Source organism: Dermochelys coriacea, chromosome 1, assembly GCF_009764565.3.
Source record: "Dermochelys coriacea isolate rDerCor1 chromosome 1, rDerCor1.pri.v4, whole genome shotgun sequence".
In the NCBI taxonomy this organism is placed as follows: Eukaryota; Metazoa; Chordata; order Testudines; family Dermochelyidae; genus Dermochelys; species Dermochelys coriacea.
The window spans coordinates 118,710,716-118,725,142 of record NC_050068.2 but is presented as its reverse complement, the minus strand read 5'-3'; the positions used below and the strand labels follow the sequence as shown (position 1 = coordinate 118,725,142).

General features: G+C 40.8%; 1 protein-coding gene across 1 annotated transcript in view; it reads right to left on the bottom strand.

Moving 5' to 3' along the window:
* The window catches only part of AFF3 (AF4/FMR2 family member 3), a 446,656-nt gene that overhangs the window by 236,087 nt on the left and 196,142 nt on the right, over positions 1 to 14,427 (bottom strand). The window contains 1 exon segment of the mRNA XM_038411042.2: positions 6,285 to 6,329. Coding sequence (XP_038266970.1) covers positions 6,285 to 6,329 — 45 coding nt within the window.

Sequence of the window (14,427 nt, the reverse complement as noted above, 5' to 3'; positions counted from 1 at the left end):
TACTGTTTTCACCTACTCCTCTTATCCAAAGACTTCCTTATTCCCATCACCCTCTTCTGCCTATCAATCCTCTGCTGTCTCCCTACCGCCTTTATGCCCTGCCAAACATTCCCTACTGCCTCCCATCCTTCTATATGTCCGTGCTCAGCAGTAAGATGAAAGAATCCTTCTGCTGACCTAGCTGCATCTACAGTGGCGATTAGGTCAACCTAACTACGTCACACAGGGCACGACACCTTTCACAGCCCTGAGCAAGGCAGCTAGGTCAATCTAAGTTTTAGGTTTAGACCAAGCCGGAGTCCCAACAATTTTTTTGTCGAGTTAGAGTTAAGATTTCATATATGTTTTTCCTTTCAGCAAAAACACTAAAAATTCAGGAAGTCCCCAGTTAAGTCTACATTATCAGCCAGACCAACCTCATCTCATACATTCTTCAACTCCATAACAAACTCCAGCTTCCAATATATCAGATGTGGGTTACAACAGTAAAACTAATGGAAATGTAGGATCTGATTCACTACTATTACTCCAGTTTTAAGCAGATGCTATAGCAAAATATACTTTTACCCAAAATCCCAGAACTCATTATGAAATGCACAGTACAAGACAGACTAATGAAAGTCATAGTCAGTCAAAATCAACCAAAGGGATGCTATGACTCTCACTTGGACAGCCCATGGTTTATGCTGAGAAACCATGCAGGATGGTTTCAGAGAGTTCTGAGGATCAATGAGGTAGCGTGGGCTAAGGATACAGGGAGGGACAGAGTTAAGGATATGTGCAGAATCTTAACTATGATTTTCCAGGCTTTTTCTTGTTTTTTTAAAAAACTTTGCCCTTCACTTAGAATGTACAAACTGGCAAACATTTGCTTTCCATAACTACAATGTTCTAAGAAGGCTTTTCTGTGTTGGTCTATAATTACAACTGTGATTCAATGGAGTTTTTGACTTAAAGATTCCCTAGCTTCTTTCAAATGTTTGTATAACCTCCCTGTGGGTGAAAACTTGATGCTTCTGGATACAGTCACTATAATTTGATGCAGTTGATATAAATTGGTGGATGAAGTAAGATCAGGACTAGGATTCCTGCAGATTGTAGATGTCCCTTGCAGGGTTTATAATCTCAGCAGGAGTCGTTGCATTACTTTGAACCTCTAAGGGGGTCCCTGTGGCAATTTAAATTCCCATGGGAATCCCTGAAGTTGTGCACCTTTTTTGTGGCCTTCAGGTACAGACTTCCTAAGTGCTGTGCAGTCTGATTTGTGGAATTACAAACTCTATGGAGATCTCATAGGTTTGGATAAAACATATAAAATAATTTCAAACTTAAACCACCACATCCCACCTTGCATATGTATGTTCAAAAATTCAAGACAGTACAAGGTTTACTGGTCTTGGGCACTGTCAGTGCAAACTAAAGGCTCAGTTAATGCCTGTAAAGCACTGACCCATCAACTAGGCAGGGTAAGGAATGCTGCCCTAATAGAAGCCCTGGGAGCCACTGTACCTCAAGAAGGAAGAATGACTCCGCAACTCCAGGTATAGTAGGGGACTCCTTTAGATGGGGTGCTCCATTTCTTAATGGGCTGCAGATGCAGCACGCTCTTCCCGTTACTGCTGGCTTACACAAGAAGACGGGAGACCGGACTATGGCTCCACCTCCCAACCACTCCTGTCGGGTCGCTAGCCAGGAGCAGCTGTTATACTCAGGGGAGCACAAGAACTGTCGCTCCTTGAGTTTCTTCCATCACTATTTATCTGCACAGGAGCTGTCCCTATTCTGAAAGAAGGTAAATCTTTGCTGTATTATGTGGAAGAAAGTATTTTCAAAGAAAGTATTGAAATAGCATTGCTTAAAAAAATACTGTTTCTGAAATCCAAGAAATCAATGCTATATCTGATTTGTCTGTCCAGTATAACAAAAGACTTTGGTGGAAAGTAGCTGATAAAGTTAGGATTCTGGTAAATTACGAAGTGTATATTTATGATCTCTCTCTCTCTCTCTCTCTCTCTCTCCCTCATCTATGTTTAGAAAGATATTGATATATATACCTATCATTGAAAGTGAAGACAAGTAGCTTATGTTTGATATGATGGAAAAGGGGAGCCAGTGGAGGAATGCACAGAAAAGGCTGACATAAGTAAAGTCAGAGGCTATGAAAATGCCCTTTGTAGCAGCAGCAGCAGCATTCTGAATGGATGAGTGGAACAAGACTGCATTTGTCAATGTCAGAAAAATGGATGTTTCAGTAATCGAGATGCAAGATGATAAGCATTTTAGCTGTGGGGATGGAGAGGAAATACTATGTCTTAGAGAGGTTATGCAGAAAGAATCTGCAAGGTTTAGATATAGCCTGGGTAAGAAGACTGAGAGAAAGATCTGAGCTGAAGATGATGCCTAGGTTATGGGCCTGAATGACAAGCAGGATAATAAAAGGAGTACTTGTGGCACCTTAGAGACTAACAAATTTATTAGAGCATAAGCTTTCGTGAGCTACAGCTCACTTCATCGGATGCATTTGGTGGAAAAAACTGAGGGGAGATTGATATACACACATAGAGAACATGAAACAATGGGTTTATCATACACACTGTAAGGAGAGTGATCACTTAAGATAAGCCATCACCAGCAGCAGGGGCGGGGAAGGAGGAAAACCTTTCATGGTGACAAGCAAGGTAGGCTATTTCCAGCAGTTAACAAGAATATCTGAGGAACAGTGGGGGGTGGGGTTGGGTGGGGGGGAGAAATAACATGGGGAAATAGTTTTACTTTGTGTAATGACTCATCCATTCCCAGTCTCTATTCAAGCCTAAGTTAATTGTATCCAGTTTGCAAATTAATTCCAATTCAGCAGTCTCTCCTTGGAGTCTGTTTTTGAAGCTTTTTTCTGAAGGATAGACACTCTTAGGTCTGTAATCGAGTGACCAGAGAGACTGAAGTGTTCTCCAAATGGTTTTTGAATGTTATAATTCTTGATGTCTGATTTGTGTCCATTCATTCTTTTACGTAGAGACTGTCCAGTTTGACCAATGTACATTGCAGAGGGGCATTGCTGGCACATGATGGCATATATCACATTGGTAGATGCGCAGATGAACGAGCCTCTGATAGCGTGGCTGATGTGATTAGGCCCTATGATGGTGTCCCCTGAATAGATATGTGGACAGAGTTGGCACCCGGCTTTGTTGCAAGGATAGGTTCCTGGGTTGGTGGTTCTGTTGTGTGGTGTGTGGTTGCTGGTGAGTATTTGCTTAAGATTGGGGGGCTGTCTGTAAGCAAGGACTGGCTTGTCTCCCAAGATCTGACGCATCATCAAGGATCTATAACCTATCCTGAAGGACAACCTATTTACTCCATGAATGCAAACTAGAAATTATTGTGATAAAAGTGATAAAGAAAAATAGTGATGGCAAAATATTGAAATAACTTTGCAGATATTGTATGTTGTGATTTTATAATAGACATAATATGTCATTAATATGTCGACGTTTCCTACTGAAGGAATATTTCCAACACACCTCTGACCAACATATTAACCCACAGAGACCTTCCTACTAACACTACAAAAAGAAGGATTCTGGGTGGACTCCTCCTGAAGGTCGAAACAGCAGACTGGACTTCTACATAGAGTGCTTCCGCCGACGTGCACGGGCTGAAATTGTGGAAAATCAGCATCACTTGCCCCATAACCTCAGCCGTGCAGAACACAATGCCATCTACAGCCTCAGAAACAACTCTGACATCATAATCAAAAAGGCTGACAAAGGAGGTGCTGTCGTCATCATGAATAGGTCGGAATATGAACAACAGGCTACTCGGCAGCTCTCCAACACCACTTTCTACAAGCCATTACCCTCTGATCCCACTGAGAGTTACCAAAAGAAATTACAGCATTTGCTCAAGAAACTCCCTGAAAAAGCACAAGAACAAATCCTCACAGACACACCCCTAGAACCCTGACCTGGGGTATTCTATCTGCTACCCAAGATCCATAAACCTGGAAATCCTGGATGCCCCATCATCTCAGGCATTGGTACCCTGACAGCAGGATTGTCTGGCTATGTAGACTCCCTCCTCAGGTCCTACGTTACCAGCACTCCCAGCTATCTTCGAGACACCACTGACTTCCTGAGGAAACTACAATCCATTGGTGATCTTCCTAAAAACACCATCCTAGCCACTATGGATGTAGAAGCCCTCTACACCAACATTCCACACAAAGATGGACTACAAGCCGTCAGGAACAGTATCCCCGATACTGTCACGGCTAACCTGGTGGCTGAACTTTGTGACTTTGTCCTTACCCATAGCTATTTCACATTTGGGGACAATGTATACCTTCAAATCAGCGGCACTGCGATGCGTACCCGCATACCCCACAGTATGCCAACATTTTTATGGCTGACTTAGAACAACGCTTCCTCAGCTCTCGTCTCCTAATTCCCCTACTCTACTTGCGCTAAATTGATGACATCTTCATCATCTGGACCCATGGAAAAGAAGCCCTTGAGGAATTCCACCAGGATTTCAACAATTTCCATCCCACCATCAACCTCAGCTTGGACCAGTCCACACAAGAGATCCACTTCCTGGACACTACGGTGCTAATACGCGATGGTCACATAAACACCACCCTATATCGGAAACCTACTGACTGCTATTCCTACCTACATGCTCTAGATTTCATCTAGATCATACCACGCGATCCATTGTCTACAGCCAAGCTCTACAATATAACCACATTTGCTCCAACCTCTCAGACAGAGACAAACACCTACAAGATCTCTATCATGCATTCTTATAACTACAATACCCACCTGCTGAAGTGAAGAAACAGATTGACAGAGCCAGAAGAGTACCCAGAAGTCACCTACTACAGGACAGGCCCAACAAAGAAAATAACAGAACGCCACTAGCCATCACCTTCAGCCCCCAACTAAAACCTCTCCAACGCATCATCAAGGATCTACAACCTATCCTGAAGGACGACCCATCACTCTCACAGATCTTGGGAGACAGACCAGTCCTTGCTTACAGACAGCCCCCCAATCTGAAGCAAATACTCACCAGCAACCACACACCACACAACAGAACCACTAACCCAGGAACCTATCCTTGCAACAAAGCCCGTTGCCAACTCTGTCCACATATCTATTCAGGGGATACCATCATAGGGCCTAATCACATCAGCCACACTATCAGAGGCTCATTCACCTGCGCATCTACCAATGTGATATATGCCATCATGTGCCAGCAATGCCCCTCTGCAATGTACATTGGTCAAACTGGACAGTCTCTACGTAAAAGAATAAATGGACACAAATCAGATGTCAAGAATTATAACATTCAAAAACCAGTTGGAGAACACTTCAATCTCTCCGGTCACATGATTACAGACATAAGGGTGGCTATCCTTCAACAAAAAAACTTCAGAAACAAGACTCCAACGAGAGACGGCTGAATTGGAATTAATTTGCAAACTGGATACAATTAACTTAGGCTTGAATAGAGACTGGGAATGGACGAGTCATTACACAAAGTAAAACTATTTCCCCATGTTATTTCTCCCCCCCACCCCACCCCCCACTGTTCCTCAGATGTTCTTGTTAACTGCTGGAAATAGCCTACCTTGCTTGTCACCATGAAAGGTTTTCCTCCTTTCCCTCCCCCCCTGCTGCTGGTGGTGGCTCATCTTAGGTGATCACTCTCCTTACAGTGTGTATGATAAAACCCATTGTTAAATGTTCTCTGTGTATGTATATAAATCTCCCCATTGTATTTTCCACCAAATGCATCCGATGAAGTGAGCTGTAGCTCACGAAAGCTTATGCTCAAATAAATTTGTTAGTCTCTAAGGTGCCACAAGTACTCCTCTTCTTTTTGCGAATACAGACTAACACGGCTGCTACTCTGAAAAAAATAACCATATAATGGATTTTAATTAAATCCAAGCGAAAAAAGACCCTCGTGGACACCCTCTGCCCCAAATTAAGTTTTTTGGCAATCTTGATTAATGGTAACACACACACTTCATGGTTTGTAAACCTGAAACATACTTATACATTACAGTCCCATTGTCTGCTTTCAGGTGAATATCTGGTTAGTCAGCAAAAGTGAAATCCAGTACACAAGAGGTTGTTTTTACATGTTTTACATATTTTTTAGAAAGGTGATATAAAAAAAGTAAACAGGTACCAAAGTAGGAATTCTAGTATCTAAACTTTCTCTTTCCTCAGGGTAAATTTAATGAAATAATGACAGAACAATTAAAGAGTTCCTACCCGCAAAATTTCTTCAATACAGCTGTTATCTCCTGTTCCACTCTCCTGTAAACAAAGAGAAAAATACTTTTTAAGTAAGAAATAACAAATGGCCGGTTTGAGGATATGTGGCTACATGAGATGTACTCTAGACTTGGGTACATTTTCAAGTCAATGTCAAGTGTTTCTAGCATCAGAATACTGGTAGTGTGCTAAACTCAGAAATTATTTCCTACTTTTTCTATAAGAAAATACAATTTTTTAAAATGTTTATTCTTTATTTAATGTTTATTAAATGAGTGACCACAATATATTTTTATTTAATCTATAAGATTCTGGTTACATTTACTTAAGGTGTGGTTCATTTCACACATATCATGTGGTCACTATACCTATAGGTAAAATAGTCACTGTATATACATAGACCTAATACATTTACTATAAATTTATTTACAAAAAATTAACAAAAACAGGTAAAACTCCCATTAGTTGACCAGGTTAGTTTTGTTTCCATAAGATTAGGCCTATTATTGACTACAGAAACTTTCATGGAATCAAGCGTTTAAACTCTTGGAGCTGTGTTCAATAGGTAAATCAGAGGTCTAAAAGGGCCACTCAGGGTATGTCTACACTGCAATGTTAGCCCAGGGTAGTTCAACTTGAGTTAGCAGACCCTGGGTTTGTGACCTAGGGCATGAGCATCTACCCTCATTTGTAACCCCGGTTAGGAAATGTTGAACTGTGGGTCCCAACCTGGGACTCCATTGTCTACCCTGCTTTATGCAGACCCGAGTGCAACCATCCGTATCCCAGACTGCCTAGTGCCCTCCCAAAAAGTGGTTGTTCTAGCCCTTTGTTCACAGTACAGGGTGAGAAAACTTAGCTGTCCACCAAACATGACTGTCCAGAGGACAAAGAAAGTCAGACCATGGGATTGTGGGATACTTTTGGGGGACTCCCAGAGTATGAGTTCAGTGGGGCTGAGTCTATACTGCAAAGCAATAGGGCTTGAACCATGGGTCCTGGCTTGACTCAGACTGGAATCCTCCACCCTTGTGGGGTCTTGGGACCCTGGGTCTGAGCCCTGGATAAGCACAATTTGTGTGTACATGGAAAGGGGGTTTGACTTGAACCTGAGTTTGAACCCTGGGCTTACACTGCAGCATAGACTTAACCATAGTGAACACTTTACACACAATTGTGAAGAGTTACCTATACAGGCAGTGGCGGATTAGTCACTGGGCCAACGGGGCCCCTACCCAGGGGCCCCGGCCAATTTGGGGGGCCTGGAAAAATGGGCATGCCCCAACCCACTCCTCCCACCCAGCACTCCTGCAGGGAGCAGGGTCGAGACACAGGGGCTTGCCCCACTCCGCCTGCCAGCACAGAGTCAGGGCATGGGGGCTTGTCCTGCTCTGCCCACCCGGCACTCCGCTCCTGCCGGGGAGCGGGGGAAGCCCTGGTGCCTGACCCTGCTCCCCAGCAGGAGCGCTGGGCTGGGGGAAGGGGAGCAGGACTGCTGGCAGAAGGGTTGGGAAGGGGCCTCCCACTTGCTCTGCCCCAAGGTCCCACAAACCCCTAATCTGCCTCTGTATACAGGTCCTTAAGTCCATCCCTATTCAGCAAAACATTCAAGTACATGTTTAACTTTAATCATGTGCCTAAGATTCATTGAAACCAGCAGAGAATGAGGTACAGTGGAATCTCGCTCTGCTATCCCCATCTCCTCCCTTGACCCGACCCCCTGCCTCTCATCTCTGCCCCAACATACCCTCTTCCTTTCTTACGCTGTGCAGTGCAGCTCTGCTAAAGCAGGCAGCATGGACGAGTGGGGAAGCAGGTGCAGGAGACGGTCTAGCTGCTTCTGTCAGCTTTACATAACTTAGAAATTCCTGCTAAACAGGGGGAACTCTCCAGGGGGAGTCTCCAAACATTTAAATTCACTTTACACTGAGAATCCACCAAGTGAAATGATTTTTGCTTATGCAGAACACAATGAACTTAGCAGATGGGAGAATGTGGCCGTGACTCTTTTTTTTAACAGTGGGAGAAAAAATAAATGTGTACTTATTGTTATTATTAATAATTAACTTTTGAAGTGAGCTAGGAATTTTGGGTCAAATCTTTGAAGGTGATTAGTGATTCTGGATGCCTAAATGTTCAGGTGTCCAATTTGAGGAACATGCCTGATCTTCTGAAGTGCTGATCACTTGCCCTCTGAAAATCAGATACCTCTAAAGTGTCTCAATTTAGGCACCTACAATCACTAACCACTTTTAAAAATTTATGCTTTTCATACTTACATGGTATTGTTAGCCAAATACTGTTTGTCCTACTCCTGTATGTTAATACGATAGTTCTCCCGGAAGATCATGCTAAGTGCAGATCTTAATACAATAACATGATAGTGTGCTTCCTGGCAGAGTTGGAGGAAGGATTTGAGTTGGAGGGAGGGTTTGAATTCATATGCTCTGGAAGTCTCAGGGGGGTAGCAAAGTCAGAATTAAGGCAATCATTTATGTTTCATAATTTTTGTGACTGTTATTTCATGCCAGGTTATGGGAACTCATGAGTCTTTTATTGTCAGCACTCCTGAAAATTTTTGCTGAATATGGCCGTTGGTTATTAAACAAATTAATTGTCTTTAACTTTTTTGCTGTAGTACAGTCTGCCATCTTAAAAGTCAATAAGAGTTATGCCATTGACTTCAACAGAAGAAGAACTGGGTGCAACATAAAGCGCCTTTCAAGAATTATTCATATTTGACAAATCACTGGTTAAAAGGAACTACAGTCAATTGCAAATAGCCCATTCTGAACTCATCATTGCAACAGATGAATCAAAGAATGCAATATGCTGCTTTTGCTGTTAGAGGAGTAACAATACAACAGATGCTGCAAAGTTAACACTAACAAGAAAAAAACACACATGAAGAAAAATCACAAAATTCTGTGGACTTTCTTTTTTCCTCTCACTAGCTGATTTATTTTTCTCCTCTCCATGGATCCCCCCTTCCCAAAAAAGCCTGTTCTATGCTTAGTCTTCACACCAACATCATTAACAGTTAAGCACACAAAGCCCTTCTGGCATAGCATATGCCTTGTTTGCAGACCAGTGAATCTGCTGCCGCACCAAAAAACTACAATTCGTATTTGCTCTCACTTTACACAAGAAGGCATAAGATGTCATCTTCTTGCATAATATGATGTCCCCAGATACTGCATTATTGGTTAAGATCAAAACACTAAAAGTGAATAGATGAGATTTGCTTATAACTCAATTCAGAAATTATCTATTTTGTGTTTTAAAATTAAATCTCTCTCCTCCAAGTGTTATCAAGCACATTTGAAAATATTCACCAGTAACAGATCTGTCCTTTCTACCGCCATGGAACTAAGCCAAAAATGTTGTCCCCTGGACCATTACACTTCAAGGCAGAAAATAAAAACCTTTCCTTCCCACAGTTATATCTTGATCCAAGTGATCTGATAGCCTTCCAGTGGGTGATAATGAAACAGAAACACAAAGCCCAGGCAAACAGAAGCAAACATTATTTGAAAAAAAATCTTCTGTGTCCCCTTTTCTCTGCATCTTCTGAACACTGTTGTCCCATGGTCTTGTCCTATTAGTACGATACAACACCGCCGATACAAGTGTATCTAGAAGTTCACACTGCATTACATTTTTCTCACTTTGCAAAATGGCACTGATATCCACAAGTCTCTGAGCTGAATTTAACTTTGCAATAATATTTTAATAAAAATTTTACATGGCGGTAAATTCCGCCTGCAATTTGCATCAAGATGAGATCTGTTGGAGGGCTTGCACAGAAAGAGGAACACACTTGCAAATATGGTGGTTGTATCCAGGATTTAGATGGTTTAGGGAGGAAGTTATTAAAGAGATTAATCTTATAACAAAATACCAGCTTTCTAAAGATCCCCTGACCTGCTTACTTAATGCTCCAGTAGAGGATCTACATTTTAAACAGAAAGAGAAATCAATTAATTTTTATTGTTAGTATTTAGACTTTGTATTACATACTAGTTAAAAAATGTAACCCCTCTGACTATAGAATTGTGGCATGGTAAAATATGAACAGTCTTGTAATGGAAAAACTTTCACACCAAAAATGTACACAAGAGAAGCGCCAAAAAGAGGATTGATACTTAGAAATTTGGTCATCCTTTTTAGTGTACGCAGAAAAGGAGGGCTCCCCAGCAAGCAGGCCAGAATCTTTAGACAAGTTTTTTGAATATTAATCTGATCCTGAATAAGTAATATACAATGTAGTATGTTAATGTTTTATTGTAACTTTGTCTTACTGAAAGTTTTTTTTAAAATTATCTATTACTTACATGCTGTAAATACTATACACTTTCACCTATTTACATGGCTAGATCTGCCCATTTTAAATTGCATTCTGCTTCTACAATTCTTTCAGTGTATACTACATGACCCTGTGCCTGAATAAATCTATATAAAAAGTGCCCATAATTTGAATGATGTAATTCTTTCTCCCTCTTGATAATGTACATACAGCAAAAGATTTGTGCAATGTATGTTTTAATTACTCTGTTTTGGGGGAAAACCCAAAACTAAAGGAAACTATTACTAAAGGAAGTGAGGTTTCTGGATGTTATTTCATGCAGAATTGCTGAGCTGTTACTAACTTATTATTTATACCAGCTTTGATGAACTCATTTGCCTATCATTGCTTTTTGAAATCTATCACAACAGACTCGTCTCCCTGAACTTCCAATGAACTCTCAGTGAAATTCTGGCAACTCTAGTTCACGTATCAAAGGCAGTGGGCATGATTCTTTTAGTTCTTTGATGCTTTTCCCATTATCTTCATTTCTCAGTCAGGGCAGCCCCCCAAAACACCAAATATTTGTACGCACACGCACACACAGAGTCTGGCAGGAAGATGTGAGGATCTGCAGCTGAGGATAACAGCAGTTATTACTGAAGAAATAGCCAGGGGCATCACATCATTGATAACACAAGGAGCTAATTGCCATGCAAAGCACAGAGTGCTGTAAGAAACGAGGCTGAATAAAGACTACACTGAATTCTTGGGACATGGGATGTAATTGCAAGAAAGCTACATCTGTACATATTTTATTTTATACATTTCTTTTTTATTTCTTACCAACAGCTTTCACAGAGTGATCTATAAAGGAACTTTTATTAAAAGAATTCCCTGTTTATGAGACTTTTCCCTTCCTCTCAAATCTTTACACTGAAAAAAGGGAGACCAATCTACCACAGCAATCTAGTTTAAATGTAGGCTACATCTACACTTGGAGCTGGGGGTATGATTCCCAGCTGCGCAGACATGCTCATGCTAGCTCTCATCAAGCCAGCATGCCAAAAACAGCAATGTAGCCACTGTAGCACAGGCAGCAGTGAGTTGCCGCATGGGCTAGCCACTCCAAGTATGTACCCTCAGGGGGCAGAAGGAGTAGGTGGAGTACGAGTAAGATGAGAGCGAGTGCAAGTGTGTCTATATGAGCTGGGAATCACGCCCCTAACTCCAACTGTAGCATAGACATAGCCTTAGTGCAAGAGATTGTTACGGCAAAAGTTTTTTATATCATTTGTGTTGCATTAAGTACTTCCACTAACTCTTTGCATTTTGCACTTTTTGCATTTTTTCTTCAGTGTAATTTAAAAGTTATTGAAATATTTTAAATGTTGAGATATACCCAGTGTACCTCCAGGGCCTCTGTCCACTCAGTCTGGGTCTTTCTTGCCATGCTGGCATTAAAAAGCTGGACATCAGCAACCAGTTTGGTGTCAGTTGGTGGCACATTTGGGGTCCTTTCAAAAGTGGGTTCCTGACTGCAAGGATTCAATACTCTGTTCTGACACCCTCCTGATACATAACTGCCTCTCTACTCACATCTCCACCCCACGCAAACACTATAATAGGCTTGAATAATATTTTTTATATTATCAAGCAAGGTAAGATTATATTGCTGGAATTCATACATGCAGAGCAAATTAAAGTTCTGTTTGGTAACTGATGAGTGCTTACAACTTGCACTGATTATTTCTTCTAAAAAAAACACCCCCAAAACAAAAAAAAACCCCAATGCATGGGCATGAACTCTGATCTGCCTATATATCAAAAACAGGTTTCCATAGTCTACAAGAGAATGAATCTTTATTTCAATGCAGAAAACATCCAAATTTTTAAGAGGAATAAAAGACATCTGGATGGAAAGTACTATAGCATAGGAACTATTGGTGCTTTTAAAAAAACTGCTTATGGATCAGATCCTCAAAGACAGTTAAGTGCCTAACTCCCATTGAAATCAATATAGGGCCTATTTTACTAAAGGAAGTGTACAGAAGGATTGTGGACCAGATTGTTAATGAAATAAAAGGCATCAATTCCCACTGAATGAAACTTCAGACTCACCAATATGCCTCATAACAAGTGTTTCCTTCTTCTTGCTGTCATTCTTCCTGAGGTGTTGCATTCATGCCTACACTTTTTCCTTACCTCATGTAAAAAAGCTATTGCTGCATTCTGATTTAAGGTAGGAGCTACTAGAGATGGCCCCAGTTAAGGATGCCTAATACTTTCCATGATAAGCCCTGTTTTCACTTCTTTATAAGTTGCAGAATTTGTATTGTCTGGGTTGCAATACTGCATGTTTGCTCCATCTCAGTAGTGTTGTTATTGTTCTGTTTATTGGGGGTCAGGAAAATTCCAGCAAAAACAATTAAACTATTTTTGAGGATAAGGCTAGGGAAAAATAGGGAGTTTTGCCAGTGTTAAATTTTCTCCCCTGTAATCATTTCTTTGAAGAGCTTTAATGCCTACAAGGACGAGGAAGATGAAATTTGGCAGTGGATGGTCATGGGGTCAGAGAGGTGACTTTTACTGTTCCCATGAAAATGTGTCTATATTTGGCAGAGTCGTCAGACTGAAAAAATCCATTTGCCCATGCTTAATAGGGTTTGTTAGTGGTTTGCTGCTTACATCTCGGAACATTCCATTTATACTGAGCATGTTGCAGCCCCCAAAAACTCCCTAATGTGACAACTCCACTGAGCATACTCCCTGGCATAGAGTTGGAGCCCAGGCTGAGGAGATAATGTAACAGCAGGAGCAGCAATTGCATCCACCCCTTTGATTTACGGGAAGGCAAGAGTTGTGGTAAGGGCCACAACTAGAGATAGCTGAAACTCACGATTTCTAATTGATGGGAAATTCCAACATTTTGAATTTTGTTTTCTTTCCAAAGAGAACAAAACCAAAAAAATTCAAAATTTCCTGCAAAACAAATTTTTTGAAAAATTTTGTTTTGTTCAAATTGAAATGTTTTGTTCCGATTTCTACTTTTTAAAAATGTTATAGCATAATTTTAAATATAAAATAGAATTCAAAACAAAACACTGAAGTGTTTCATTCTGATAAAGTCCAAACATTCACTGACTGAAATGCTATTTTTTTAAAAATCGACACAAAATTTAAATCAAAACCAACATATAAAGTTCCCATGGAAAGTTTCAATTTCAACTAAATAAAATTTTCTCAAGGAAAAGATTCTATTGGAAATTTTTTGACCAGCTCTTATATAAGCCAATCCCTTTCCATTGCTCAAAGCAAAGGTATAGCTCCCCTTTTCCTCCCTGTGTCATAAGAACAGCATTCCCCCACAGCTCCCTTTCCTCCTTGCAGTTGCATTGACAGCTCCCCATTTGAATCTACTTTAGTCACTATGAGAAGATGTGCTGGGTATCAGGAGGAAATGATGAATTGTAGTCTCTTCTATTGCACTTTAGTGTTGCTAATTCTGGTATTTCACCATCCGTATTACTCAGCAAGACCTCATGCCCCTACCTTAGGATGCAGACAAGCAGGGCTTGAACTGGGATAGGTCAGACATGGTTAGCAGCCTGTCACTATTTTTTGGTGACATCTTGTTCTCCAGAATTTCAACTTTCATAAATAAAAAAAGACAAAGTTGAACAGGAAGCTTTAGTTGGCATTTCCTAACTTTTCAGTGCTTTCCTTTGCAACCTTAGTTCTTTGCATGTAATTTAAAATACAATTGGAATCTGTAAAAAAATAACTATTCATTCTTAGGCTTTTTATTACTCTGCTTTGGACCTAAGACTCTAATTTTACAAGGGACCTCTGATT